Here is a 27,619-nt window from a genome sequence, read left to right as displayed (position 1 = left end):
GGGCCTTTTAAGCAACAACCTATTCAAAGCCTGAACATCAGGGAAAGATATACCGTATTTTTTTGCTCTATAAGACGCACCAGACCACAAGACGCACCTAGTTTTTGGAAGAGGAAAACAAAAAAAAAAATATTCTGAATCTCAGAAGCCTGTACAGCAAGAGGGATCGCTGTGCAGTGAAAGCAGCAATCCCTCTTGCTGTTCTGGCTTCTGGGATAGCTGCGCAGCCTGCATTCGCTCCATAAGATGCACACACATGTCCCCTTACTTTTTAGGAAGGAAAAAGTGAATCTTATAGAGCAAAAAATACAGTACCTTAGGCTGCTGTTAAGTGCTCTGTGTTCCCAGGTTGGAGCTTAAAAAGGAGAATATGCAAATTCCAGTAAGTGAGATATTAGGATGCATAGCAAGTGAAGAGGGGCGTTGGAAATTGCTCATCCCCCATGGAGGAATGCACTTAGTAATCTGCTTAACTAAACTGCTAGACCAGACAGCACATTTGTAGAAATGATTCAGGTAAGAGAAGAACGTCGCCTCCCAGAGCTGAGTAAAACTGAGTGTAAGGAAGAATTGAACTAACTTGACCTCTGTCCCCAGAAGTTTTCACTGCTACTTTTGAAACGAAATAAGCTCTCTCTCTTTTTCTCTCTCTGTGTGTGGTATTGATATTTGACACTGAAGATCTTTGCTCTCTATCTTGTGTACTTTGGAATTATGAGAAACTGAAAAATCCACGTGGTTTAGAGACCAGTGCTTAAAGTAGTGCAGTTTTGAAATGTTCTGTCCGCCATCTTGAATCAAAATGGCACCCAGTCGTATCCAAACATAGACAAACACCTGCTCCTTGATCTCAGGAACCATGAAAAGTTTGGTTACAATATCTTAAGAGGTGTCCAAATGTGGAGCAAACAAGCAGCTTCCCAACTGGTATAGTCAATTGGTATTTGACACTAAAGATCTTTTATTTCAATATTCAATATTTAAGAGTACAGTGGTACCGCTAGATGCGAATGGGATCCGTTCCGTTCTCATCTAGAAGCAAACATAACCTGTGTCTGTGCGTCTGCACGTGCACAGGTCACGTTTTCGCGCTTCTGTGCATGCACGTGACGTCATTTTGAGCATCTGCGCATGCGCAAGCAGCGAAACCCGGAAGTAACGCGCTCCGTTACTTCCGGGTTGCCGCGGAGCGCAACTCAAACGCGCTCATCCCAAAGCACATTCAACCCGAGGTATCACTGTACTTGGTAGTTGATATACAATAACATTTTATGTTTGTCTTTACTGGATAGCTAGCATGAAATTGTGTTTGGGTTTTTTACATGACATGCAAAGGTGCATAGTGTTAGACAGTATGTGATAGTTGGCTTGAGATGTATTTAATATTTTACTGAACAGATTAAATAATAAATACAACAGTATTTATTATTTGATAATACAGCAGTATTTTGTATTGGGAAGTATTTTATATTCCACATGTAATGGGATTTAATATTTGATTCAGTTGTGTTATTGACACGGAACAGCCCTTAGTATTTTATTGCTTATATGTGGTGGTATTTTGTCCTGCGTAGAATTTTATAGGCAGCATGCAAATTTATTATCTTACCATCTAGCCTAGATGAGATTTGATCCATGACACTGCATTGTTAGTTCACGTTTTGTGCCTGTCAAAATCAAAAGAGAGGAGAAATGCCAGCAAGCCTAAAACTCCCAGATTTTGAATCCTGAGATAAAATGTCATATTTAAAATTCAGAAATGCTGTTTCCAAATTTATACATTTTGTGTTCAAAGTCTGAAACAGCTCAATAGTAAGACAAGTTGGCTACAATCAACATGAGCCCACTGCTTTCAAATCAAATCCCCCAACAAGATTTTTTGTCTTTGTTATTACATATTCTGTACAGGACTCCAGTTATATGGGTGGACCGAAACAAGCCATTGTGGGCAATACAGGTAAGTGAAGAAGAAAATTGTTAAAATACACAAATGAATGCAGTGGTCAAGGGTCTGAAACGTAGTTTTATATATTCTTGATTAAAATTGGATAGGGCCACTTGGAGCCAAATTTGTTTCATCCAGGCATATATAATTTTACAGGTGAAGTACAATCCCCATGTTTTGGTAATTTAAACATAATCTTCTTCTCTGCAAGATAAAACTGAAGGAAATTTACTCTACTTATTTACATCAGTTGTTGTTATGCACAGCACTGACTGTCCCGGACCAGTGCTATCTTTAACCCCCTTCTCCTTACCAGAGCAATTTTTCAACACAGTACAAGCTTATTCTACTTTTTAAACACACAGAGAGAGAAACACACACACATCCATGTAATTGAATAAATATACAATAGCATCCCCTTCATGGATCACTGCCTTGCCGTGGCGAAGGGGCTTGAAGAACTCAGAGAAGCTATGAACTACGCCGAGCAGGGCACACAAGATGAACAGGTCATAGTGGAGAGTTTTGACCAAACGTGATCCACCTGGAGGAGGAACCGGCAAGCCACTCCAGTATCCTTGCCAAGAAAACTCCATGGACAAAGACAACAGGCATATAAAAGTTATGACGCTGGAAGATGAGCCCCTCAGGTCAGAAGGCGTCCATTCTGAAGGAAATCAGCCCTGAGTGCTCACTGGAAGGACAGATCATGAAGCTGAGGCTCCAGTACTTTGGCCACCTCATGAGAAGAGAAGACTCCCTGGAGAAGACACTGATGCTGAAAAGATGGAGGGCACAAGGAGAAGGGGGCGACAGAGGACGAGATGGTTGGATAGTGTTTTCGAGGTTACCAGCATGAGTTTGACCAAACTGCGGGAGGTAGTGGAGGACAGAGGTGCCTGGCGTGCTCTGGTCCATGGGGTCACGAAGAGTCGGACACGACTAAACGACTAAACAACAACAACACAATAGCATCACTTAAAAAAATAAAAATATTACAACCCACCTGCAGTATGGAGAGGACAGATAACTGAATCAGAGTTGGATTCATAGCTCAGTATATCTTGTCAGTTACAGGTGTCCCCAGGACCCGTGATTAATTTTCTGGCTGACATGTCTGTCAAAAGAAATTACAAAGGTCCAGGGGAAACACCTCTGACAGTGAGACCCTGATTTGTATATATCTTTGTAAGCACCTAAGGAGGAAGCCAGTAGCCTTCAAGTCAGACATTCCTGGGCTAGACTGTTGCAGAATTTTCCATTCATGTTGGACAGCGGCGCTAAAAATCCCTCTGCTTTCCCCTTACCACCACTTCCAGGTCAGCGTGGCAATCATTAGCTTTCTTGAGACGATGCTTCTGATTTATCTCAGCTACAAGGTAAGATTATGGCCTTGAAGGTAGGTTGGCTAAACTGATCTTGCATCAGGCGCACTGCGTTCTGCCCACCACTGCAAGGGCCCGGCACACATGTGTGGTGTCATACGGTGGGAGGAAGATCAACTGGGCCTGGTACGCCCTCAGAAAGGCCCCATTGAGGCCTAGTTGCAGCCATGGGAGGGCCTGGCAGGGCCCAGGCAGCTGTGGAATACTGAGGGGCCACACACCCCTCAGTGAAAATACTGAGGGGGAGCGCAGCCCCCACGGCCCCACATAGATGGCATGCCTGTTGTGCATGCATGCAGGGATAACAAATATGGATCTCTTTTTCTTTTTAGGGAAACATTTGTGAGCAGATCTTTCGTGTAACCTTCATCCTTGAAATGATCAACACTGTGCCCTTCATTATTACCGTAAGTGTGTGTTAGATGGACATTGCTAAAACAAATGGTTGCTGAGAGGTTCTCCTGTTCATTCAAAAAGAGAGAGAGAGAGGAAGAACAGTTGTCACTGCCATTCAGATTTTTTAAAAAAGGATTTTTGCAAGGGAACAGCTGCTGGTAGGGTTCATTAGCATCAGCTCACTCAAAAGATACATGAGCTTTGCAAGAGCACAGCTGCTAACGAATAGCCCACCCTACTGCAATTTGGTGCTGGGCTTCCAAAATTTACAGCAGGATTATAGGACAACGCTTGGAATCAGCTGCCATAATAACACATGAAGATGTCCATTCTTTGTAACTGAAACCTGATGAGACAGAGCTTAAGCCTATATGGAGTACTGGACTGGGGCTAGGGAGACCTGGTTGAAATATCCACATAGCCATGAAGCTCACTAGGCTATTTCCCAGCCTAGCCTACCTCACAGGGTTGTTGTGAGATAAAACTGTGAGGAGTTGAATATGCCAAGCTGAACCCCTTAGAGGAAACAATCCTCAGATGAAATAGCAGTGTAATATAACCTTAACTTTTAGGGTCCAGTTTGAAGGGTAAGATGAATATCCACATGCAAATATATCTCCATTGGAGACTTTTGCTGAGAAAAGCAGGTTCAGGGGGTTGTGGATTTGAGTGGAGAAACAGCAGGTGGTGGGGAGTTGCTTCAGTCTTTCCCCAGCCACTGCCACATGCACTCTCTCTCTCTCTCTCTCTCTCTCTCTCACACACACACACACACACACACACAAACACACACACCCCTACAGGGGCCCCCTAGGCTGTCAAAATCTTGGGGCTCCTTTCGTGCGCACACTCTCTAGTGGGATGACATTGAACTAAAAGATACATAGTAAAGGTAAAGGGACCCCTGACCATTAGGTCCAGTCGTGGCCGACTCTGGGGTTGCAGTGCTCATCTCGCTTTACTGACCAAGGGAGCCGGCGTACAGCTTCCGGGTCATGTTGCCAGCATGACTAAGCCGCTTCTGGCAAACCAGAGCAGCGCACGGAAACACCGTTTACCTTCCCGCCGGAGCGGTACCTATTTATCTACTTGCACTTTGACGTGCTTTCGAACTGCTAGGTGGGCAGGGACCGAGCAATGGGAGCTCACCCTGTCGCGGGGATTCGAACTGCCAACCTTCTGATTGGCAAGTCCTAGGCTCTGTGGTTTAACCCACAGCGCCACCCGTGTCCCAAAAGATACATATGGGTGGGGAAATCAGTGGGAGGGAGAAGGATTAGGCATACCCTCCCACTACTCCAAAATCACAACCTCTCAAAGCTATTTCTTTCTTTTCCAATGTACAGTTTACAACCCGAGTGGCTGACAGTTTATTTAAGGAGAGGTTTGGCATGCATATTTTATTATTGTAATTGCTGGGGGATGCGTTATTACTGTTGTTGACAATGAGGATCTAATTGTGACCTAATCATTATACAGCCATCATTTCAACTGTATTATATAGCCTGTATTTTGTATTTTGCAGTCACCAAGGTTGGTTGCAATCAAATCCTCATTGTCAGTGAAAATCATACACTTGTCTGCATGATTAAGGGTAAAAGGATAGCTTGATTTCTAGAAAATATAGACAGTGAAACTCAAGTCTGCATGGAAGCTGCTCCATCTAAGCTCAGTCAGCAGAGCACGAGACTCCTAATCTTAAGATTGTGGGTTCAAGTCCCACATTGGGCAAAAGATTCCTGCATTGCTGGGGGTTAGATTAGAATGATCATTGTGGCCCCTTCCAACTCTTTGATTCTATGAATGTGTCAGGACTTTCTGGTAGCTACCTAGTGGTGAAGAGGGAAAGCATTCTGCACTGGCTCAGGAGAACATTTGCCGTCTCTTTCTTTTGATTTTGCAGAGTCGAGCTCTGGGCAGAACTGTGGGGAGTGGGAGAGCCTAGGGCAAGCTGTGATGGAATAGGGGAGGGGATAGATGAAGCGAGGGGATGGTCAGGTGTGGGGAAGGGTGGTTGACCAGGGGATAGACAGGGTTGGCGAGATTAACAAGCAGGGGTGCAGATCCCCTAGTATATCTTTATCCATTTGTCTATGCACAGAAATGTACCCATACATACATGCCTACAATTCAACAAACATGCAGATAACAGCAAATTGTTTGTTTGTGCCTAGATATTTTGGCCGCCGCTGCGGAATTTATTTATCCCGGTTTTTCTGAACTGCTGGCTGGCAAAACATGCCTTGGAAAACATGATTGTAAGTGACCAGGGAATTGTTGTTTGTAACAGATAGAATTGTTTTAACATTCTCCACCTGTTCTGTGTTTCTGTCTGCACATTGGGTTGTCACGATTGATCTGGGACAGGCCATATGTAGTTCCTGCCTAACAACAGAGCAGCCGCACAGTCCCTTTCCGTGTGTCTGTCTGCCTTGTTTCCTTGCAAGTAGCACAGTGTGGTCTTGAGTGTAGTTTTAAATACAGGTTTCCAAAGATGGTTCCAAAGATGCATTTGAAAGTCTTTGGGTGGTGGTCACAGGGAGGAGGAGTTGCTGAATAAGATTTCTGGTTGATAGGGAGACTCAGTGCCCCACCAGTGACTAGTTTAGTGGGTAGCATGTCAGACTATTATTTATTAATTTATACCCAACCTTTTCCTTTACGGGACTCAAGGCAGCTTACAGATAAAAATAACAACCACTAAAAACATAGAAAAAAACAATCATTAAAAACAATTAAACAGATAGATAGATAGAAAGGTAGGTAGATAGATGATATAGATAGATAGCTGATATAGATAGATGATGATGATGATGATAGATATAGATAGATAGATGATAGATAGATAGATAGATAGATGATAGATAGATGATAGATAGATAGATAGATAGATAGATGATAGATAGATAGATAGATAGATAGATAGATAGATAGATAGATGATAGATAGATGATAGATAGATAGATATAGATAGATGATAGATATACAGGTAGGTAGCTGTGTTGGTCTGCCATTGTTGAAACAAAATTTTTAAAAAATCCTTCCAGTAGCACCTTAGAGACCAACTAAGTTTGTTATTGGTATGAGCTTTCGTGTGCATGCACACTTCTTCAGATACACACACAGATAGATAGATGAAGATAGATAGATGATAGATAGATAGATAGATAGATAGATAGATAGATATAGATAGATGATAGATGATATAGATAGATGATAGATAGATAGATGATAGATGATATAGATAGATGATAGATAGATTCGATGATAGATAGATGATAGATAGATAGATAGATAGATAGATAGATAGATGATAGATAGATGATAGATAGAGATGATAGACAGTCTCCATTAAAACCAAACACATAGCTACAGTAAAGAAACATGACCCCAGTTCTTTCATTAAAAGCAGTCAGTTCCCAAAAGCCTGTTAGAAAAGGAAAGTCTTCACCTGCTGGCAAAAGGACAACAAAGAGGGAGTCAGTCCAGCTTCTGGAAAGGCTCTCTCCCACATCCTTACCAAGCAAATGGTAAATAGCACTTCTCTGTCTTTTCTACACGTAACTGTTAAACTGATTTAATAGTTGTTCCCACCCCTCCCCGGGAGCCTTGAGAATTGTAGTTCTGTGAGGGCAGCCAGGACTTAGAAAAGTTTTCAGCATCCTCACCAAGCTCCCAGGATTCTTTTGTGGGAAGCTGGGAGCTCTAATGGGGCATGAAACTGATAATTAGTTGGCAATGTCGATACTCAGTTTTCCAGAGTTTCAGGCAGGGGTCTCTCCCAACCCTAACTGGGGATTGAACCTGTCAGCTTCTGCATTCAAAGCAGATGCTCAACCTCTGAGCTACGGCTCTTCCCATAATCTAGTCCAAACCCACTGACAATGCTTGGACTCTGCTGCTGCGGGATTCCTGATAGGCCACCATCCAGCCTCTGCTGAGAAACATCTAATGAAGGAATGTTCACCAGTTGCCATAATCTGGAGCAGGCTTTGTTATCTTGTTTTGGTAAATATGAAGGTTATGTGTTTTTCCCCCAGAATGACCTACACAGAGCGATACAAAGAACCCAGTCGGCTATGTTCAATCAGGTGCTCATTTTGATCTGCACTCTGCTGTGTCTTGTTTTCACTGGGTAAGATCTCACTTGGCAAATATTTGTTTTTAAAACTGAAGTTGCCGTGTAAATCATGCTAATAGAAGCCTCTTTGTGAAACAGAATCCCCAGCAAGGAATGCTTTCAAAATTCTCCTATCCAACCTAGGTTGATCTGAGGCTCCCTCACCTGATTGTGGGTTGACTCAAGTTGGACTGATTCAGTTTGGTATTCAGGATTCAGCCAGAGCTGGCGCATAGCCCTAGGATTAACTTGTTTACTTTGAAACATGGTCAGCCTTTCTGCTGAGGCCTGATGTGATGACACAGCTGAAAGTGGAATTCTCAACCGGTTCCCAGTTATGGAATGCATATTATGCCTTTGAAATTGAAAAGGGTTGAAATTATTCTCAGTTTGGGGGGGAAATCCTGGTCCTGTGTGTGGAATCAGTTCTTTTGGTTCTTTCCTTCATTTCATCCAGAACCTGTGGCATCCAGCACTTAGAAAGAGCTGGTGAAAACCTCTCCCTCTTCAAGTCCTTTTACTTCTGCATTGTCACCTTCTCCACGGTGGGCTATGGTGATGTCACACCCAAGATCTGGCCCTCACAGCTGCTTGTGGTTATCATGATTTGTGTGGCCCTGGTTGTATTGCCATTGCAGGTAAGGTGTGATTCCTGTTGTTCTATCAGATAAGTCATGAGCAAGATGTGCTTGCAGAATCAAAGCAGTTCAGGAGCTGAACCACACAGCTCACCTTGTGATGGACCAGAGCTGAGTTGCAAAGGGCAATTCAAAGGCTTGTTAAGGAGTCCAGCTTTGACACAACTCAGGTTCCACGAGGCTAGTAAGTTATAAGCACTGAGTTTTTCAAGGCTCATGCAATTACTTTTTATAACCTGAGCTCCTTAAAACAACAACAATATGTTCTATATGTCAAGATGTTTTGTCTCAAGTTAGCAAGCTCCACTGTTGTACAGCCATGATCACCCCTAACATTTATTGGGGAACTTACAGCTCTAGGACACAACTATCTGGAACTCTCAATAGAGAGAAGTCACAGCTAGGGATGAAGGAAGGCATCGGCTTCCATCTGCCCTATATTCATTGCATGCAGCACTGTTTCTTTCTGCTGCAGTTTGTCTTCTGCTAAAAACTATGTTGTTACGTTTTTCCAATGTAATTTTTCCAATGCATTTTCCATTTTCATTGTGAAGTAAACATAAACGGTGTGTGTAATCAGTCATGTATCATTTGTGAACTGAAAGCAAAAACAACAGTGGTTAGTAGATTGATTTTCGTTCCAGGCATGAAACAAATAAGGGAACACTGGCAAGAACACTGGCAATTTCTGCTCCCACTCCTATTTTTGTCAGAATTCTTTGATATCCCTAGCTACAGCATATTCCACTTGAAGTGTGCAAGTCTCTGGACCTGTTGACGTAGTTCCCCGTTATGGCTTATGAGCTGACGGGTCCACCAGGGGATGTTGCCCTTGGCTGCCCACCAGCTGGCTGCCAAGTTGACCTTTTGAGGCAGACAAGCTTGCTCCGCAGTCACTGTGCTGGAGGACTTCCAGAGTTTTCACTCAGCTGTGAAACTGTCACGGACTCGTTGAGCTGTGACTAGCTGATATCTTGAGCCAGGGAGGAAAAAAGAGAAGCCATCACTTTCCTCAGTAGCTTGCTGTCCTTTATTGTTTACAGCTTGAGCTGTCTAGGCAGGCGATTCCCAGGAGACTGATTTCAACAGCAAAAGAAGAGGTGGTTTCCACTTTCCCAGGGAATTCGGGATGAAAGATGGTGGTGGCTTTGTGTGGGAGGGAGCTACTGCTTCTGCCTCCCCTCCAGCATCCACTACCAGAGGTATTCCACAAGATGTAGTAATGGCCACCAACATCCCGTGGCTTTAAAAGAGGACTAGGTAAATTCACAGGGAAGGCTATCAGTGTTTACAAGCCATGAAGGCCATGTTCTACTTCCGCTGCCAGATACAGTATGCCTCAGAATACCAGTGCTGTGAATTCACAAGTGGGGAGAATTGCTCCTGCCCTCAGGGCCTGCTTGTGGACTTCCTGTAAGCATGTATTTGGCCACTGTGAGAACAGGTTGATGAAGAATGGGACCAGCAAGGCTCTTCTGAGGTGCTTACTCTGCTTCTTTCCCACCAATATGCACACTGGAACCACTAGCGAAGGCTGATCCATTAGGGTGAATGGGGCACAGACCCAACAATCTCAGTCAGTTTTCAGCCAGCCTCCTATATGCCTGCCTTTTCACTTACAACCGGGGTAGTTCTTCCTGTCATTGGCTCTGGCACCACAAGTTGCTGGTTTCCTTGCCTTCTACTCTACCAGTTCTAATGGGCACCAGCCACCACCTCTCTCTCTCTCTCTCTCTCTCTCTCTCTCTCTCTCTCTTTCTTTCTTTCTTTCTTTCTTTCTTTCTTTCTTTCCACATGGTTTCCTCCACACAGTGCTGATTCAAGCAGTAAAACTGGAGGGAGGGTAAAAGGCAAAGCATACTCTCCTACCACTTTTCCAATCAAAATCACAACCTCTCAAAACTTTCTCTCTCTAAAAAAAGTTGGGTAATTGTTACATATTTGCCTTGACATATCGCGTACCCTTGAGTGGCTGAGTAGTCCCACCGCTAGTGATTGCAAATCACAATGTTCTCAGTGGGAAAGTGACATTTTCGCTGATAGCTCTAGTAGCTCTATCTCTCAATTGTTCACCCCACCCATTTAATTAATGCCCCTCAAATGAGCCTGGGGCTGTCTGAGTTGACACAGGAGGATCAGCCTTTGGAAGCCCACTATGCTACTGGGTGACCTGCTTCATTTCCCACCCCCTTGCAGTTTGAGGAACTTGTGTACCTGTGGATGGAGCGTCAGAAGTCAGGAGGGAACTACAGTCGCCACCGAGCCCAGACAGAGAAGCACGTGGTCCTCTGTGTCAGCTCCCTCAAGATTGACCTGCTCATGGACTTCCTCAATGAGTTTTATGCTCACCCTCGTCTGCAGGTGAAGACCTTTATGTCAGCTTCTAAAGTAGGGGTGGGGAGCCTCAGGCCTGGAGGCCAAATGTGGCCCACGAGGCCACTCTTTCCAGTCACTCCCCCTCTCCTTAGGCCACACCCCTCACCTTGTTCCACACCAGGGCTGGCCCAAGACATTTGGCCCCTGAGACAAACCACAAAATGGCGTCCCCCTAGCCTGGGAGGAAGGGGTGAGTGAAGATCTGCTTCAGGAGAAAGGGGGCAATAAAGGTCTACATTGGGAGCAAGGGTGGGAGGAGACCAGCCACGCTTCCTATTCACCAAGAGGCCACTGTAGAGGCAGCATGGGGGGGGGAGGGTCCTGAGAAAATAAAAGATTTGGCTTTGAAGGAGTGTGACGCCGCAGTGGGTGATGCATTCCTTGGAAGCTGGATCTGCTGCTCCTGTGGATCCTGCCACCTGAGGCGGTCACCTCACCTTGCCTCGTAGGTGTGCCGGCCCTACTTCACACCTTCCTTAAGTGCTTTTGTCTGACGGGAACACTTTTGGGCTGTGATGATACCTCTTGCTTGCCGGAATGGATGATAGAGAGAGGTGTGTTTGTGTGTAGAAACCATCCACTCCTGGATGGCTGGAAATGTATTCAGATTGCACCTCTAGTCCCACCAGATTGCACCTCTGGTCCCACCCCCCACTAGCACCTGGCCCCTTTGAAGGTCTGCTGTTAGGGTATGTCGCCCTCAAATGTAAAATGCTCTCCAGTCCCATTGTAAAGAGAGAGACACCGAGGCTCAAAAGTCTGCCTAGTGATTCACAGTCTGACATAGGATAATGCCCTTACGTAGTCTCAGAGGTGAGCAAGCTGGTTGTCCATCAACTGCAAAGGAAAAATTGCTGAACAGTTTGCATAAAATAGTGTCAAGTATTTATTTTTATTTTTTAAAATAAGGTACAGGTAGAATCAACACAATTTAAAAGCAAGTATTAAAAATAAACCCATACAAACAATTGTGGTGGATGTGTACCTTCTTATTTAAGGTAGCTGCCATGGAATCAGGGAAATCAGTTTCAAGTCAATGGAGAGGAGAGTTAACATTCTTATTCCAATGTAGGGAGCCTTAGAAAATCTGCCCCATCCAAATGCATAAGCTGTTCTTCCTCCTGGATTTCAGGGGATCCCCCCCAAAAACCCCCAACAACAGTCCATGGAGAAGCAGTTAACCCTCCACACTAAATCCCATGGTCCTGATCCTGCTTGGCCACTATTGTAGATTCTCTTTTTGAATGAATGAATGTGTTAAATGGAATTACACACTGAACTAATAGCTTTGAAAAGATCTGAAGGGTTTCCTTAAAATTGCAGCATCCTTGCAGACCTACTATTTGGAGACTTTTTGTTGGGGTGTGGGTGCCTGTGAGAAGCCTTTCTAGTTAAGCCAGTCCCAAAGTTTTTGTGTAAATGTGCTCCTAAATATTTCTAGGCTTCTCTTTCAGGATTACTATGTGGTGATCCTGTGCCCGACAGAGATGGATATTCAAGTGCGTCGGGTCCTGCAGATCCCACTGTGGTCTCAACGGGTGATCTATCTCCAGGGATCTGCTCTGAAAGACCAGGATCTCATGAGAGCAAAGTGAGTTTGGAAAGGGGAGGTGAGCTTAGCAGGTGCACAGCCTCACAAAGAGATCTGTGAGATTCGGATGCTGAAACTTGTTTGCCAATGTCTACCTGCGTACCTGTCTGTTAGTCCAGTGAATGACAGCCTCCCTTTCCCTGCTTCCTTTTTCACATGGAAGAAGGTGTGTTAATGATTGGAATTACTGAGTTACTCTCTTTCCTATCCCATCCTTGTGGAAGGGCTTCTGCTCCATGTTTTGCACGCTGAAGGCTTCAATCCCTGGCATCGCCAGGTAAGGTTGGAAAAGACTATGGTGTGGCTGCAACTTGGAGTTCTTTGTACAATTCTGGTTGCCTCACCTCAAAAAGGATATTGCAGAGTTCTGAAAAGGGCAGCCAAAAGGATCTATGGGATGGAGAAACTCTTTTGTGATGAATGGTTGCAGCATTTAGGGCTTTTTAGTTTAGATAAAAGGCAAGAAAGAGGTGGTGCGGTAGAGGTTTATAAAACTATGCATGGAATGAAGAGAATGGATAGAGGCACTAGATAGATGACACTAGAACTCATGGACATCCAATGAAGTTCTGCATTTTGGAAGATTCAGGATGGGTAAAAGGAAGCACGTTATGCAGTGCGTAATTTAACCAAGAAACTTGCTCCCATGGGAAGCCATGATGATAGACAACTTGAATGGCTTTAAAAGAGGTTTACAGGTGAAACTCGAAAAATTAGAATATCATGAAAAAGTTCATTTATTTCAGTAATTCAACTTAGAAGGTGAAACTAATATATGAGATAGACTCATGACATGCAAAGCGAAATATGCTTCTACTTCTCAGATGTCCAATCTTGCTCTATTTGCAATCCTTGTTTTGCTGATTTCATTGAATATTCTAATTTTCTGAGATGGTGAATTTGGGGTTTTCATCAGCTGTACGCCATGATCATCACAATGATAACAAATAAAGGCTTGACGTATCTCGCTTTGCATGCCATGAGTCTATCTCATATATTAGTTTCACCTTTTAAGTTGAATTACTGAAATAAATGAACTTTCCCATGATATTCTAATTTTTCGAGTTTCACCTGTAGATTAATTCATGGAGGATAAGGCTATTGATAGCTACTAGCCATGATGGCTGTGCTCTGCCTGCACAGCTGGAGGCAGTAATGCTTCAGTATATGTGTTGTTGAGGATCACAAGTGGAAAGAGGGCTCATGCTTACAGGTTTCCCACAGGCATCTTGTTGGCCACAGTGAGAACAGGATGCTGGACTAAATGGGCCATTGGCCTGATCCAGCAGGGCTCCTCTGATGTTCTTATGTACTACTAGTAGTAAAGATGTTCTTAACTTAGTGCCATCCATGTGAAAGTAGGCAGGTTTCTGCCCCAATAAACTTACAGTCTTAGAGTTCAGCCCAGGGAACAACTGAGGAAAGGTGAGGGATCTGGAGGGAAGGGGTCAGCAAAGGAAGAATTGCACCCACAGCTCTATCCTGTGCTAGTCCTACTCTGAGTAAACCCATTGAAATTTATAAACATGTGCATATTCTGAGTAAAATTTAATTGGATTCAACTATTGCTACCTGGGTAAAGATGTGTGTGTGTGTGTGTGAGAGAGAGAGTTATATCCAACTAAGGTCTACTTGGAGTACACCCATTTAAATTAATGAGTCACAGCTAGTCATGCCCAGTGCTTTTTTCTGGGGGTACGCAGGGGTACACATACCCCTAAACATTGCATGAATCTTTGTACTTTTGTCAATTTACTGTATTTATTTTTTCTGATTTGAACTATAAAATGGTCATTTTTTTGAGTCAAAATGAGAGTACCCCTAAACATGTTTTTTTTTTAGGAAAAAAGCACTGGTCATGCCCATCAGCTCCAATGAATCTACTCTAACATGGGATACAACCCATTATTTTTACCTTGCCATCAATGTACATAGCACTTAATAGACTGTATAATCCTGAAATATGTCCTATTGAATTTGGTGGGTTGCATCTGGCATTTTGTACACGCATGTAGACATTCCAAATTGGTGTGGGGGTGTGGGGAGAGAACAGAAGGATGTGGGGAGATTTAAGGTCAACAAAAGTGATCAAAGGAAGTTACCCAAATATTTGGATTTTGTTGCTATCGGGATGGGGATTAAAAGGTTAAGCCAAAGGCTTTGTGGATAAAGGACTTTGAGACACAGTCTCTGCCCTCCTGCTTTTATCTGGAATTTGACCTCCTGTTGGGTCTGATTGACAGAATCTTTTATGCTTTCAGGATGGACAATGGCGAAGCTTGTTTCATTCTGAGCAGCCGAAATGAGGTGGACCGCACAGCTGCTGTAAGTCCTGGACAATCAGCTTGGCTGTTTCAAGGCTTAAAACTCTTCCTGATGAAGCAGTTTCTGTTGGGGGAAATGGGCTTTGTATACCTGGACAAGCAAAGGAGAGTTGAAGAGCATTTGCTCTTGCAATTCTCACATGACGGTTTTGAGATTGGGAATAGTCTTTCCCAATAGCCTCCCTAAAACGGAACTATTCTCTACACCGGGGGTGGGGAACTATTTTGGTCTCTTGGGCCAGAAATTTGACTCCTCAACCCAACCCCTGGGGGCGTGCTTTGTCATGTGAGTGGGGCCGTCTAACTGTCAATCATCTGTTATCATTATGATGACATCAGGGGACCCCTGGATCACATCCAGTTGTCATAGTTGACCCATAGAATAGACAAAGCAGAACCCAGCAGGACAGAGCCTAGGTGAGTGGAGGGCCTACTCCTGATGGCTGTGCTTCACCTGCAGGAAATGAGCTGTCAAAGCAACACCCACCCGTCACTCCTTGATAATTTCTTACAATTTCTTTTCAGTGGAGAATGATCAAAAAATGTGGAAGAACTTTTAAACAAAGCATTTCTTTTAAGCTAGGAATTGCAGTTGCCAATAGGCAATGTGGTTTGTTTGTTTTTTTGTTTTCCTTTTTTGTTTTTTTAAAAATTGTATTTGTGTGGTGTTATTTGGGGTTTGATTGCATTTGGTGTGTAGCATGTGACATTGACAGCTCTGGATGAGATTTCATCTGGGATGCCTGCCAAAGTCAAACAGCCAAGGGAACTAGGTTTTTCTGGCCAAGACATCTACAATCCTTCACCTGCTTATTTGGGAGTAAGCCTCAATTAACTCAGTGGGGCTGACTTCTGAGTAGACATGTATAGTATTGTGCTGTACAACTCTCCAGTTTCAAATGCTGAGATTCACATTTTGGATTTCAGCTTTGAAATTTCGCATTCAGTAGGAAAAGCCACATTTCAAAGCTTTGTAATTCTTGCGCGATTCAAGCATACGTGTACCCTGCAGTTTTAGAAGTGAAACTCACACAACACAATTTGTCCAATGCAGAAAATAAATGTAAGGAAGGCTTCTGATTATTGCTTTTTTCTCTTTCTGTAGGATCATCAAACTATCCTGAGGGCCTGGGCGGTGAAGGACTTTGCTCCAAATTGTCCTCTCTATGTTCAGATTTTGAAGCCAGAGAATAAGTTCCATGTAAAATTTGCTGGTATGGTTCCCCACTGTCCTGTTTCTTCTTGTTTCATTTTACTTTACAGATAAAGCACATGAGAAGTGACATGATAGAAGTTCATAAACTAATGCATGGCATGGAGTAGCTGGGTAGAGAAAAGTTTTTGTCTGTCTCTTGTAAGACTAGAACTCAGGGAATGAAGGTGAATGATGGAAGTCCCGCTTGGACTACTGCAATGTGCGCTACGTGGGGCTACCTTTAAAGGTCACCCGGAAACTGCAACTAATCCAGAATGCAGCAGATAGACTGGTGACTGGGAGTGGCTGCCGGGACCATATAACACCAGTCCTGAGAGATCTGCATTGGCTCCCAGTACGTTTCTGAGCACAATTCAAAGTGTTGGTGCTGACCTTTAAAGCCCTAAACGGCCTCGGCCCAGTATACCTGAAGGAGCATCTCCACTCCCATCGTTCAGCCCGGACACTGAGATCCAGCGCAGAGGGCCTTCTGGCGGTTCCCTCATTGCGAGAAGTGAGGTTACAGGGAACCAGACAGAGGGCCTTCTTGGTAGTGGCGCCCACCCTGTGGAATACCCTCCCTTCAGATGTGAAGGAAATAAGCTGCTATCCTATCTTTAAAAGACATCTGAAGGCAGCCCTGTTCAGGGATGTTTTTAATATTTAATGCTGTACTGTTTTTAACACTTGATTGGAAGCCGCCCAGAGTGTCTGGGGAAACTCAGCCAGATGGGCGGGGTATAAATAATAAATTATTATTATTATTATATAAGATTCGGGAGAGACAACAGACAACTATGGAGCTCCCACAGGAGGCAGTGATGGCCACCAACTTGGATAGCTTTAAAAGAGGATTAGATGCCTTTGTGGAAGACAAGGTTATCAATGACTGCTAGTCATGATGGCTATGCTCTGCCTTCTGGGTCAGAGAAAGTAATGCTTCTGAATACCAGTTGCTGGAAACCAAAGGAGGGGAGTTGTGCTTAGGTCCTGCTTCCAAGTTTCTGAGTGAGGCATAGGGCTGCGAGAACAGGATGCTGGACTAGATTGACCGTCATGTTCTTCTCTGTCCTTATATGACTTTGTTGTTGCTTAGTCGTTTAGTCGTGTCCGACTCTTCGTGACCCCCTGGACCAGAGCACGCCAGGCACTCCCGTCTTCCACTGCCTCCCGCAGTTTGGTTAATCTCATGCTGGTAGCTTCGAGAACACTGTCCAACCATCTCATCCTCTGTCGTCCCCTTCTCCTTGTGCCCTCCATCTTTCCCAACATCAGGGTCTTTTCCAGGGAGTCTTCTCTTCTCATGAGGTGGCCAAAGTATTGGAGCCTCAGCTTCAGGATCTGTCCTTCCAGTGAGCACTCAGGCCTGATTTCCTGGATAGGTTTGATCTTCTTGCAGTCCATGGGACTCTCAAGAGTCTCCTCCAGCACCATAATTCAAAAGCATCAATTCTTCGGCAATCAGCCTTCTTTATGGTCCAGCTCTCACTTCCATACATCACTACTGGGAAAACCATAGCTTTAACTATTCGGACCTTATACTACACCAAATTTGCATGAGGATATTTTTAATTTTAAAAACTACATTTATTAGTTTTAAACTAAACATAAAAACAAAAAAGAGTGAGGGGAAGGATCCTTACCTCTTTACAAAATACCCAAAGACTTAATCCATCACATAAAATATTTCACATACAGTCTCAATTACAAAAAAACCCCACCTAGTTTCAAAAAAAACATAGAAAAGGAGCATAGAAAAAGGTTATTTAAGAACTATATCCAAAACAGATAGAAAACAATAGAACTAAGTGTGAATATAATATTGTTTCAGTTATTTAGAATGTTTTCTTAATTTTGTAGAAAGATAGCATGGATTGATTCCAATGAAACTTGTTGAGTTACATGCTTATGTCAGTCGCATGAAGGGAGAAAACCCTTATGTCAATAGATGCCAATATACATCCACCCCTTATATATAATGCTGCAATAGGTAAAGATGTGGGACTTCGGTGATGCTGTGGTCTAAACCACTGAGCCTCTTGGGCTTGCCAATCTGAAGGTCGGTGGTTCAGATCCATGCAACAGTGGTAAGCTCCCGTGGCTCTGTCCCAGCTCCTGCCAACCTAGCAGTTCGAAAGCATACCAACATGAGTAGATAAATAGGTACCACTGCGGTGGGAAGGCAAATGCCATTTCCATGTGCTCTGGCCATTGTCACGGTTTCCCATTGCACCAGAAGCAGCATAGTCATGCTGTCCCCATGACCCGGAAAGCTGCCTGTGGACAAACGCCGGCTCCCTCGGTCTGAAGTGAGATGAGCGCCACACCCCATAGTCGCCTTTGACCGGACTTAACCATCCAGGGGTCCTTTACCTTTACCTTAATGCTGCAATGCTGTTCACCACTGCCCCTCACCTCTGATGAGATGACAAGGGAAGAGTTGGGATCTGACTCCTTCATGCATCTAACGTAATACAGAAGGGTTGCTAAAGGGCAAACTAAACATGGTCTTTTTGACAAGGCATGGCCCCTGTATATCAACTATGTAAACAGATGTGCTGTTAGATCTCCAGCTACTCATGCTTATTTATGCTGAAGGAGCGTCTCCACCCCCATCGTTCTGCCCGGACACTGAGGTCCAGCGCCGAGGGCCATCTGGCGGTTCCCTCACTGCGAGAAGCCAAATTACAGGGAACCAGGCAGAGGGCCTTCTCGGTAGTGGCACCCTATGGAACGCCCTCCCACCAGGTGTCAAAGAGAAGAACAACTACCATATTTTTAGAAGACATCTGAAGGCAGCCCTCTTTAGGGAAGCTTTTAATGTTTAACAGTCTATTGTATTTTAATACTTTGTTGGAAGTCGCCCAGAGTGGCTGGGGAAACCCAACCAGATGGGCAGGGTATAAATAATAAATTCCATTCTATTCTATTCTATAAGACTATCTCACAGATAGCTGACAATCTTGACAATTCATTCAATGCCATAAATATAAGGCTATGGAAAAAACTGAAATAGAATGTGGAGAACTTAATGCAAGATTGAAAAACGAAATGGAAAGAAAATAAAATTTACATATTATTTGTCCATTCTCTTGCTGTCTGCCGCTCAGGTGCTAACTATTGATGGGTGACTTCTGGGTTCGTCATACTCTCCCTTCTGATTATTCTTTAGCTTTAAAATGAACTTCTTCTCCAACCTGGTTCCCTCCAGACATTCTGCACTACATTTCCCATCAGTCTCAGCCGGCATGGCCATTGGTCAAGTGTGATGGGTACTGTAGTCCAAAACATCTGGAGGGCACCAGGTTGGATAAGGCTTTTGCTATGCCAGACTAGTTTTTCCTTCTACCTTTTTGTCTCTTATCTCCTCCCTGGTATTCATCCTGCTTTGCTAGCTTCCAATTCTTAGCATCCCACAACACCCCCACTCACTCTCTCACACCTTTTATTTCATCCTCTTTTCCACTTGTTCTCTGAGTGGGTTTGTTTGTTTGCTTTCTATCATCTGGAAACATGGGTGGGCTGGAATAGAAAGATAATGTACTTTCTCGGCTGTGTGTAATCAACATCTGAAAAGGAACTAGGGCATCAAACAACTAGATTCTAGGCTCCATGTGGAGGGTGTTGCCGACAGGCTGAATCCCATGCTGTGACCCATTCCTGTACCTTGCAAATGGCAAGGGAGAATTGCATTCAGAAGAAATAGCCAGTTATTCTGCATTGATATAAGCCAAAGAAAGACAGGGAGAAATTGGGGGGGGGGAGAACCAATGAGGAACCAGCAGCCTAAAAGGAGCATGGCAATGGAGGATAAGTTTGTCAGTGGCTACCAGCCACTGCTTCAGCCGCTGTTAGACAGAGGTGACTTGGCCACTGTACTTCATGCTCTGGTAACCTCCAGGCTGGATTCTTGCCGTGTGCTCTGTGTGGGCCTGCCCTTGAAGAAGATTTGGAATTTTTGACTGGTCCAAAACTCGGTGGCCAGATTACTGATTGGTGTTCCATCCAGAGATCACAGACCCCTTTTCTAGAACAACTGCACTGGTTTCCACTTTGAAGTTCTATTGCAACCAAGTGGCACATACCGTATTTTTTGCTCTATAAGACACACTTTTTCCCTCCTAAAAAGTAAGGGGAAATGTGTGTGCGTCTTATGGAGCGAATGCAGGCTGCTTTCACTGTGCAGCGATCCCTCTTGCTGTTCTGGCTTCTGAGATTCAGAATATTTTTCTTCTTCTTTTCCTCCTCCAAAAACTAGGTGCGTCTTGTGGTCTGGTGCGTCTTATAGAGCGAAAAATATGGTATATATTTTGTTAACTAATTCAATCATAGTGTTCACTTTGATATTTAAGATCCTAAATGACATAGGATCCAAATATCTGAAAAACCACCCCTTACATAACTTCTGGAGTCTTAGGATCAGAAGAGGGGGGTCCTTTTCGTTGTTCCACCTCCTTCAGAAGTTCAGTGGGGTGACAACTCAAATGAGGGCATTCTCTGTGGCAGCCCCATAGCTGTTCCCTACCCAGAGACTTTTTTTATTGCTGTTGTTGTAACCCACCCTGATACCTTAAGGTGAAGGACAGACAGGAAATCTAAATGAAGGAGGTGGTGGTGGTGTTTATGAAGATGATAATAGTGATGATGACGACAACAACAACAGCAACAATAGAGGAATATGATGGTACATGGAATCCAACAACATCTGGAGGGTTACAGATTCTCCACCTCAACATTAAAGGCTCCAGGTCTTCTTGTGAATGGAGATTCCTGTTTTGCTCATAGTCTCACTTGATCATGGTTTATGAAGCCTTTTGGATCCATGGGCATGTGATGCACCTGTTACTCACCCTCAGGGATGAAGGAGATCCGGTGCAATCATTTTGCTAAATTATTTCAAGGATATAGATGCTGTGGACCCCCACCCCCCCCCCCAAAAAAAATATTCCCAGCAAATTGATTGTACTGTATAGCTTTAGCCAGACATTGAAAATCAATAGCACAACAGGCAATCTGCTGTTTTGTTGAAGATTTGTAAACTGTCTGAAGAGTTTTAAAACAAGTATTTCCATTGGTTTCTTGTAAATGCAGCAGTGCAAAGAACAGGGGCTTTGGCTGTTAAGAGGCCCTTGCGTGGGAAGAAAGGGGAAACATACTGTGTTTGGTGGCTCAAATCCTTGTGCTTTGGGACTAATGGGAAGGCCTCTCTTAATTTCAGATCACGTGGTGTGTGAAGAGGAATGTAAGTATGCCATGCTGGCTCTGAACTGCGTCTGCCCAGCTACCTCAACGCTCATAACCCTCCTTGTCCATACGTCTAGAGGACAGTAAGTAATTGAATAACCAGCAAGAGTCAGGCAGGGTGAAGATAGATGGGCACTCTCACCAAGGGAAGGCTGGTAGGGAGGAAGTGCTTTGAATCTGTTTTTAATGCTGTATTGTTTTTAACATTTGATTGGGAGCCGCCCAGAGTGGCTGGGGAAACTCAGCCAGATGGGCGGGGTATAAATAAATTATTATTATTATTATTATTATTATTATTATTATTATTATTATTATCTGCATTCTGTGCCCTGAAAGCAAATGCTGCAAATAGATGTGTATTAAACCATTTCCCTCCTTAGCGGATAGATTTCAAATGACCCATCCTCTTGAGATCAAAAAGATGGCTAACTTTTTTCACATTGGCTGTTATCTAGCCTCCTGGGTGCCCCATGCTAGCGGAGGGTGTGGTCAAAGTCAAAGTGAGTGTGTCCAGTAAGTCTGATAGGCAGGATTGGAGCAGAAAGGTTGGAACATCTCCACCCAAACCATCATGACAGTGGAGATTAGCGCCAACACTTGCCACAAGGAAGTCAACTCACTGATTTGTTTTTGTCTTTTTAATAAAATAGACAATTCTTCACCACCAGCAAATTGTTGGATGGGAGTCAGATACAGTCTCTGAGCCACAATTTAGCTAGCCCTGATCTAAATATGCATACAAATATATGATTCTATACATGTGCTAACACATATGATATAATATGAAGGCAAGGCATGATACAACCCAGAAATGTTGGGGGTCAAACCAAAACCTTTAGGAACACAGGAAGCTGCCTTATATTGAGTCAGATCATTGGTCCACATAGCTCACTGATGTCTACACTGACTGGCAGCAGCTGCCCAGGGTCTCAGGAAGGGAAATGTCCAGACCTACTTAGAGATTCTGTAGATCAAACCTGGGACTTTCTGCTCTGCCACTGGCTATGGCCCTTCCTCTAAAAACAAAGTGTGATTCCAGTTCTCATGGTGCTGAATAAAGGACTAGTTCACCCAGGAGACTGTCTTATGCCAAGTCAGACCCATTGATCTATCCAGCTCAGTTTCCTCTTCACTGACAGACAGCAGCTCTCCAGGGTTTCAACCAGAAGACATTCCCAGCCCTACCAGAAGATGCTGTGGATCAAACCAGGGACTTTTCTGCATGTGAAGTGTATTATTTGTCCCTGAACTACACCCCTTCCTGGAAACTGGGGCATTATACAGTTGTACCTCGGGTTAAGTACTTAATTCGTTCCGGAGGTCCGTTCTTAACCTGAAACTGTTCTTAACCTGAAGCACCACTTTAGCTAATGGGGCCTCCTGCCGCACCGCTGGAGCACGATTTCTGTTCTCATCCTGAAGCAAAGTTCTTAACCTGAAGCACTATTTCTGGGTTAGCGGAGTCTGTAACCTGAAGCGTATGTAACCTGAAGCATATGTAACCCGAGGTACCACTGTATTTTCAAGTAGGAATAAAGCTTCTTATTCAGGCATCCCCAACCTGCGGCCCTCCAGATGTTTTGGCCTACAACTCCCATGATCCCTAGCTAACAGGACCAATGGTCAGGGATGATGGGACTTGTAGTCTAAAACATCTGGAGGGCCGAAGGTTGGGGATGCCTGTTCTTCTTGATATGATGCCATGCTGAATTGTTCCACCAAACTCTTTTATAAATGAAAAGGTGGAAAGAGGCAGTGTTTTGTCACAGAGCGTGATATCTGGGAATGCAAAGAGCATTTGCTGGAGGACACACCATCAGCCTAAAGCTTGCTGGCATTGAGAGAGAGAAACGCATCCTTATTCATGCTGCACGCTCAATGGAAGGATGTTTGATTCATGGACTCTCTGGGCCAATCTCTCCTAAGCATGCTTTGCAAGCTTTGATAAAATATGTTTAGTGACTGATCTTGTTGCTGATTATGAATGATGACATCTTGAGTAACTTGCCCTGTTCTGGAGTTCCGGCTGGCTAGGCTTTGAGGGTAGGAAGAACTTAAGCAAATTGTTACAGGATGACACAGAGGGATATACTTCCAGGGCCAGGCTATTTTGTGCCCTAGGCAAGGCTAACTACTTGCATCCTCACCCCAGCAAAAAAGTTGCTAACTTCAATTGTCAAAAACAGACAAAAATGTCTTGGTGAAAAAAATGAAAAGCACAAAATTTGAAACCACTAAATTTATTTTAAATTGCAAGTAATACAACAATCTTATCTTTCTCAAATAAAAGAAAATACTTTAGGGCACAAATAATTTTGGATAATCTTGTGAATTGTGATGTAAAAATTCACGCATCTTAAAAGTTTCATTTTCACGCACATCAAAAAATCTCACCTTGCATGCATTTTCCTTCACAAATTTTGTCACCGATTCTTTCAGGTCAAGTGCTGATGCTTGGGCATGTTTAATTGATATAGTTGCCAAGCCAACCAGTCTCTTTTGCTACACTGTTGAATGCATGCAAGTTTTTATATGTCTGAGCTTTGAGAAACTGCGTTCCCCACTTGCCACGGAAACTGGAAGTGTGAGAAGGATGCTTAGAACAATGGAAACATTATTATTATTATTATTATTTTATTATTTATATCCCGCCTTTCTCCCAGAACCAGGACTCAAGGCAGCTCACAAAAATTAAAGCAAACATGAATAAAACACAGAAAGCTAACAACATATATAAAAGCTGATTATTAAAAAGGATTTAAAATATAGCAAAGTTAAATTGATATAAAAACAAACCCATTAAAATACAGATAAAAACAGCACAGCACTCTTAAAAGCCTTTCCTTAAAAGCAGCCAGTTCCCAATACCCTGCAGGAATAAAAGAGTCTTCACCTGCAGGTGGAAGGAAAAGGAGCCAGTCTTGTTTCTCTAAGAAGGGAGTTCCAAAGTCTGGGAGCAGCCACTGAGATGGATTGACTAGGACTTAGTTCTGAGAAACAGGAATTAGGCACACACCCTGGATTTTTTGTTGTGGTGTGAAGAGAAATACTCCTTGTGGCAGCATTGACATTGGAAGCCCTCGAGCTATTGCTGTAAAGTTCACAGCACAGATAAAGCAAAAACTAATCTGTACAAAACTGCGCCCTTCAAAGGTCAGTACTGTGCACTTATGAGGTCTGTGCCTTAGGCAGCTAGTATACCACCAGTCTTTAGCCAAGTGTGGCTGTACCAATTGCCTTCATCACTTCTCATTTGGCTTGGTTTCAGCACAATTTCCAGGAAGTTTCTTCTCTGCATTGGTACCTATCCTGGAAGCCATAAAGATATACAAGAACTTGACCATTTTGTTACATCAGGGTTGGAGATACCTCAGGCCGAGACCTCTCTGTCTGGTCTCTAGGACTCTCCCTGGGCCACACCTCTCACTTCTCTGCCTCACACCTCCCCTGAGTGTTTTCTGCCTGACTAGAATGTTCCTTGAATTGTGATTACGCCTCTTGCTTGCCTGGTTGGAAGGTTGAGAGAACTGTGTGTGTGTGTAGAAACTAGCCTACTAGACAAAGGTAAAGTTTGCATTCATTGGTCTGCCTGTTTTTGCTTCCGGCCCCTGGAAGTTTCCTGGAAGGCCCTCAGACCGAAAACAGCCCTCCATTCTTGCATTATCCCCCATTCATTTTTGTTCAAGGTCTCATTTGTTTTGCTATTCATCTGCACTTGCCCAATTTGTTCCATTACTCATTTGGCAAAGCAAATTACTTTGTCTAAACAGATAAAGCATACTGAGCATGCTATGTTCTGGATCCAGCTCCATCCAGTTACTAAGAGGTGTTTTTCTTCTTCTCCTCCTCTGATCTGTTTCCAGAGAGGGTCAGGAGTCACCAGAGCAGTGGCAGAGGATGTACGGTCGCTGCTCTGGCAATGAGGTCTACCACATCCGGATGGGCGACAGCAAGTTCTTCATGGAGTACGAAGGGAAGAGTTTCACCTACGCGTCCTTCCATGCCCACAAAAAGTGAGAGGAAAAGCCTGACAATGTGATGTTATATGGTTTATTTTACACTCCACTGTTCAGGATTTAGCTGGAATTCCTGCATTGCATGGGGCTGGACTAGATGACCCTTGGAGGTCCCTTCCAGCTTTGAAGTTCTGTGATTCCATAGGAACAAAGCCCTTTCCAAAGTGAGGAACAAAGTATTAATACAAAAGGTCATCTATTATATATTTGGGGGTGTTGTTTATTTATTGCTATGCATTTGGACACCTCTCAAGATACCGTAAGCAATTTTGGCACGATGGTTCTTGAGATCAAGGAGCAGGCTTTCATGTGTGTTTGTGTGTTTGGATACAGCTGGACTCTGCTTTGAATCAAGCTGGTGGGCTGAGCCTTTCAAAACTGCACTGAGTACAAGGCTGCTGGCATGCCGTTAAAGTACATTAAGTGATTTCTTTTTAAAAAATTACTTGAAAGCATATAAAATTACAAAATTAGAAAATGCCCATACTAAATATGGTTAGGTAAGGCATTTAACCCTGTGGCATCCCTGTCTCTCACCTAGGTAGGGGTCTGGGAGAAAATCTATTCAGCTCACATTTAAATGCAGCCCTACCTAATTTGTACTTTCCAAAACAACACAAGAGCTGAAACGCAACTGTCTTTCCCTATGCACACACTCCTCCGAATGTTGCAGTGCAGTTCTCTAGCCAAGGAATGCCTACAAAGCTGCTTTAAAAGTGATGTAGTGGTTAGAGTGTTGGACTAGGATCTGGGAGACCAGGGTTCAAGTTCCCAGTCGGCCATGAATCTCACTGGGTGATCTTGGGCCAGTCACTCTCACTCTCCACCTAACCTACTTCACAGGGTTATTGTGGGGGTTATAGGCAGGGGGGAAGGAAGGCTAACTGGCACCTGTTGCTGGCTTAACTGGATGGACGGCGGTGGCGGGATACTCTGTTTGTGGCAGCAGCGGCGGAGGGATCCTCTGCATGCGGCTGCGGTGGCACGATGGTGGCGGCTCATGCCACCATGCCCAAGGGTGGCGGGGTGAGCCCCCCACAGGGTGCCTTCTTGTCACCCCCCTCAGAGATGGCACACGGGGCAGACCACCGACCCCCTTCCTTCTCCACTGGTTAGAGGAGGAGGAGGAGGAGGAGGAGGAGAACCATACACACCAATCTGGGCTTCCAGCTTGGGACTGGATCATGCAAAGTACAGTGGTACCTCTAGTTACGAACTTAATTTGTTCCGGAGGTCCGCTCTTAACCTGAAAATGTTCTTAACTAGAGGCGTGCTTTCGCTAATGGGGCCTCTTGCTGCCACTGTGCTGCCAGCACATGATTTCCGTTCTCATCCTGGGGCAAAGTTCTCAACCCAAGGTAACTCTTCTAGGTTAGTGGAGTTTGTAACCGAAGCATTTGTAACTCAAGGGACCCCTGTCGTTGGCTTTATCAAAGACCTCTTTGGTGCTCCTTTCAGGTATGGAGTCTGCTTGATGGGCGTGAAGAGGGAGGAGAATAAAAGCATCCTCTTAAACCCAGGACCGCGGCACATCCTGAGTGCCTCCGACACATGCTTCTACATCAACATCACGAAGGAGGAGAACTCAGCCTTCATCTTCAAGCAGGAGGAGAAGCAGAAGAAGAAAGGATTTGCAGGGAGAGGCATCTATGATGGGCCGTCAAGGCTGCCAGTCCATAGCATCATTGCCAGCATGGGTGAGTTAGTCTGCCTCTTTTCAAGGTTGCATTGCAAGATAGCCCTATAGCAGAGGTGGGAAACCTCGGATCTGGCAGCTGAATGCAGCCCAAAAGGTCTCTATCTACCTCTCAGAATTTTCCTCAGGCCATACTGGCCCTGCTTTGCAACCAGAGAGTGTTTTTGTCTGGCTGGGATGTGTCGAACTCTGATAATGCCTCTTGCTTGCCTGGATGGAGGATGGAGAGAGGATTGTGTGTGTAGAAACTAGTCTATTGTTTACATTCATTCTTCTGCCTGGTTTTGCTTCTTGCCCTGCACACCTCTGGTATGTGGCCCTCAGAAGGTTGCCCAGAAGGGAATGTGACCCGCCCCCCAGGCTGAAAAAGTTCCCTAACACTATTATATGACTGGTTGGACAGGGGTTGGCCCATAGCCCATGCAAGCCAGATCTGCACCCTACCTGTCAGGTCTCAAGTCTACCAGGTTTGCAATGAAACAGAATACTGGTTTCTGCTGGAAACCCTGGTTCTAGAAACACAGAACCCTACAGACTTGTGCATTCATGAAAATGTGTAGTTTGGCCTTTTGCATTAACCTTTTTTCCCCCCTTCCAAAATCTGTATCCGGCCCTTTATTGTAAAAACAGTATCAGGACATATTAGTTTTGTCTGTGTTTTCTTATCTCATCTACCCTTTCCTGCTGTCATGA

General features: G+C 44.1%; 1 protein-coding gene across 10 annotated transcripts in view; it reads left to right on the top strand.

The window, feature by feature from the left end:
- The window catches only part of KCNT1 (potassium sodium-activated channel subfamily T member 1), a 197,047-nt gene that overhangs the window by 128,429 nt on the left and 40,999 nt on the right, over nucleotides 1-27,619 (top strand). For all 10 annotated transcript variants that reach the window (XM_053374812.1, XM_053374819.1, XM_053374815.1 and 7 more), the window contains exons 6-18: nucleotides 1,909-1,957; nucleotides 3,265-3,324; nucleotides 3,663-3,737; nucleotides 5,901-5,984; nucleotides 7,767-7,861; nucleotides 8,304-8,484; nucleotides 10,681-10,845; nucleotides 12,315-12,451; nucleotides 14,713-14,776; nucleotides 15,881-15,989; nucleotides 21,189-21,297; nucleotides 25,078-25,227; nucleotides 26,689-26,927. In XM_053374812.1, the coding sequence (XP_053230787.1) occupies nucleotides 1,909-1,957; nucleotides 3,265-3,324; nucleotides 3,663-3,737; nucleotides 5,901-5,984; nucleotides 7,767-7,861; nucleotides 8,304-8,484; nucleotides 10,681-10,845; nucleotides 12,315-12,451; nucleotides 14,713-14,776; nucleotides 15,881-15,989; nucleotides 21,189-21,297; nucleotides 25,078-25,227; nucleotides 26,689-26,927 (1,517 nt within the window). The remainder of the gene's footprint in view (nucleotides 1-1,908; nucleotides 1,958-3,264; nucleotides 3,325-3,662; nucleotides 3,738-5,900; nucleotides 5,985-7,766; nucleotides 7,862-8,303; nucleotides 8,485-10,680; nucleotides 10,846-12,314; nucleotides 12,452-14,712; nucleotides 14,777-15,880; nucleotides 15,990-21,188; nucleotides 21,298-25,077; nucleotides 25,228-26,688; nucleotides 26,928-27,619) is intronic.

Source organism: Podarcis raffonei, chromosome Z, assembly GCF_027172205.1.
Source record: "Podarcis raffonei isolate rPodRaf1 chromosome Z, rPodRaf1.pri, whole genome shotgun sequence".
Lineage (NCBI taxonomy): Eukaryota > Metazoa > Chordata > Lepidosauria > Squamata > Lacertidae > Podarcis > Podarcis raffonei.
The sequence above is the reverse complement of the archived record's forward strand: the minus strand, read 5'-3'. Positions and strand labels throughout refer to the sequence as shown.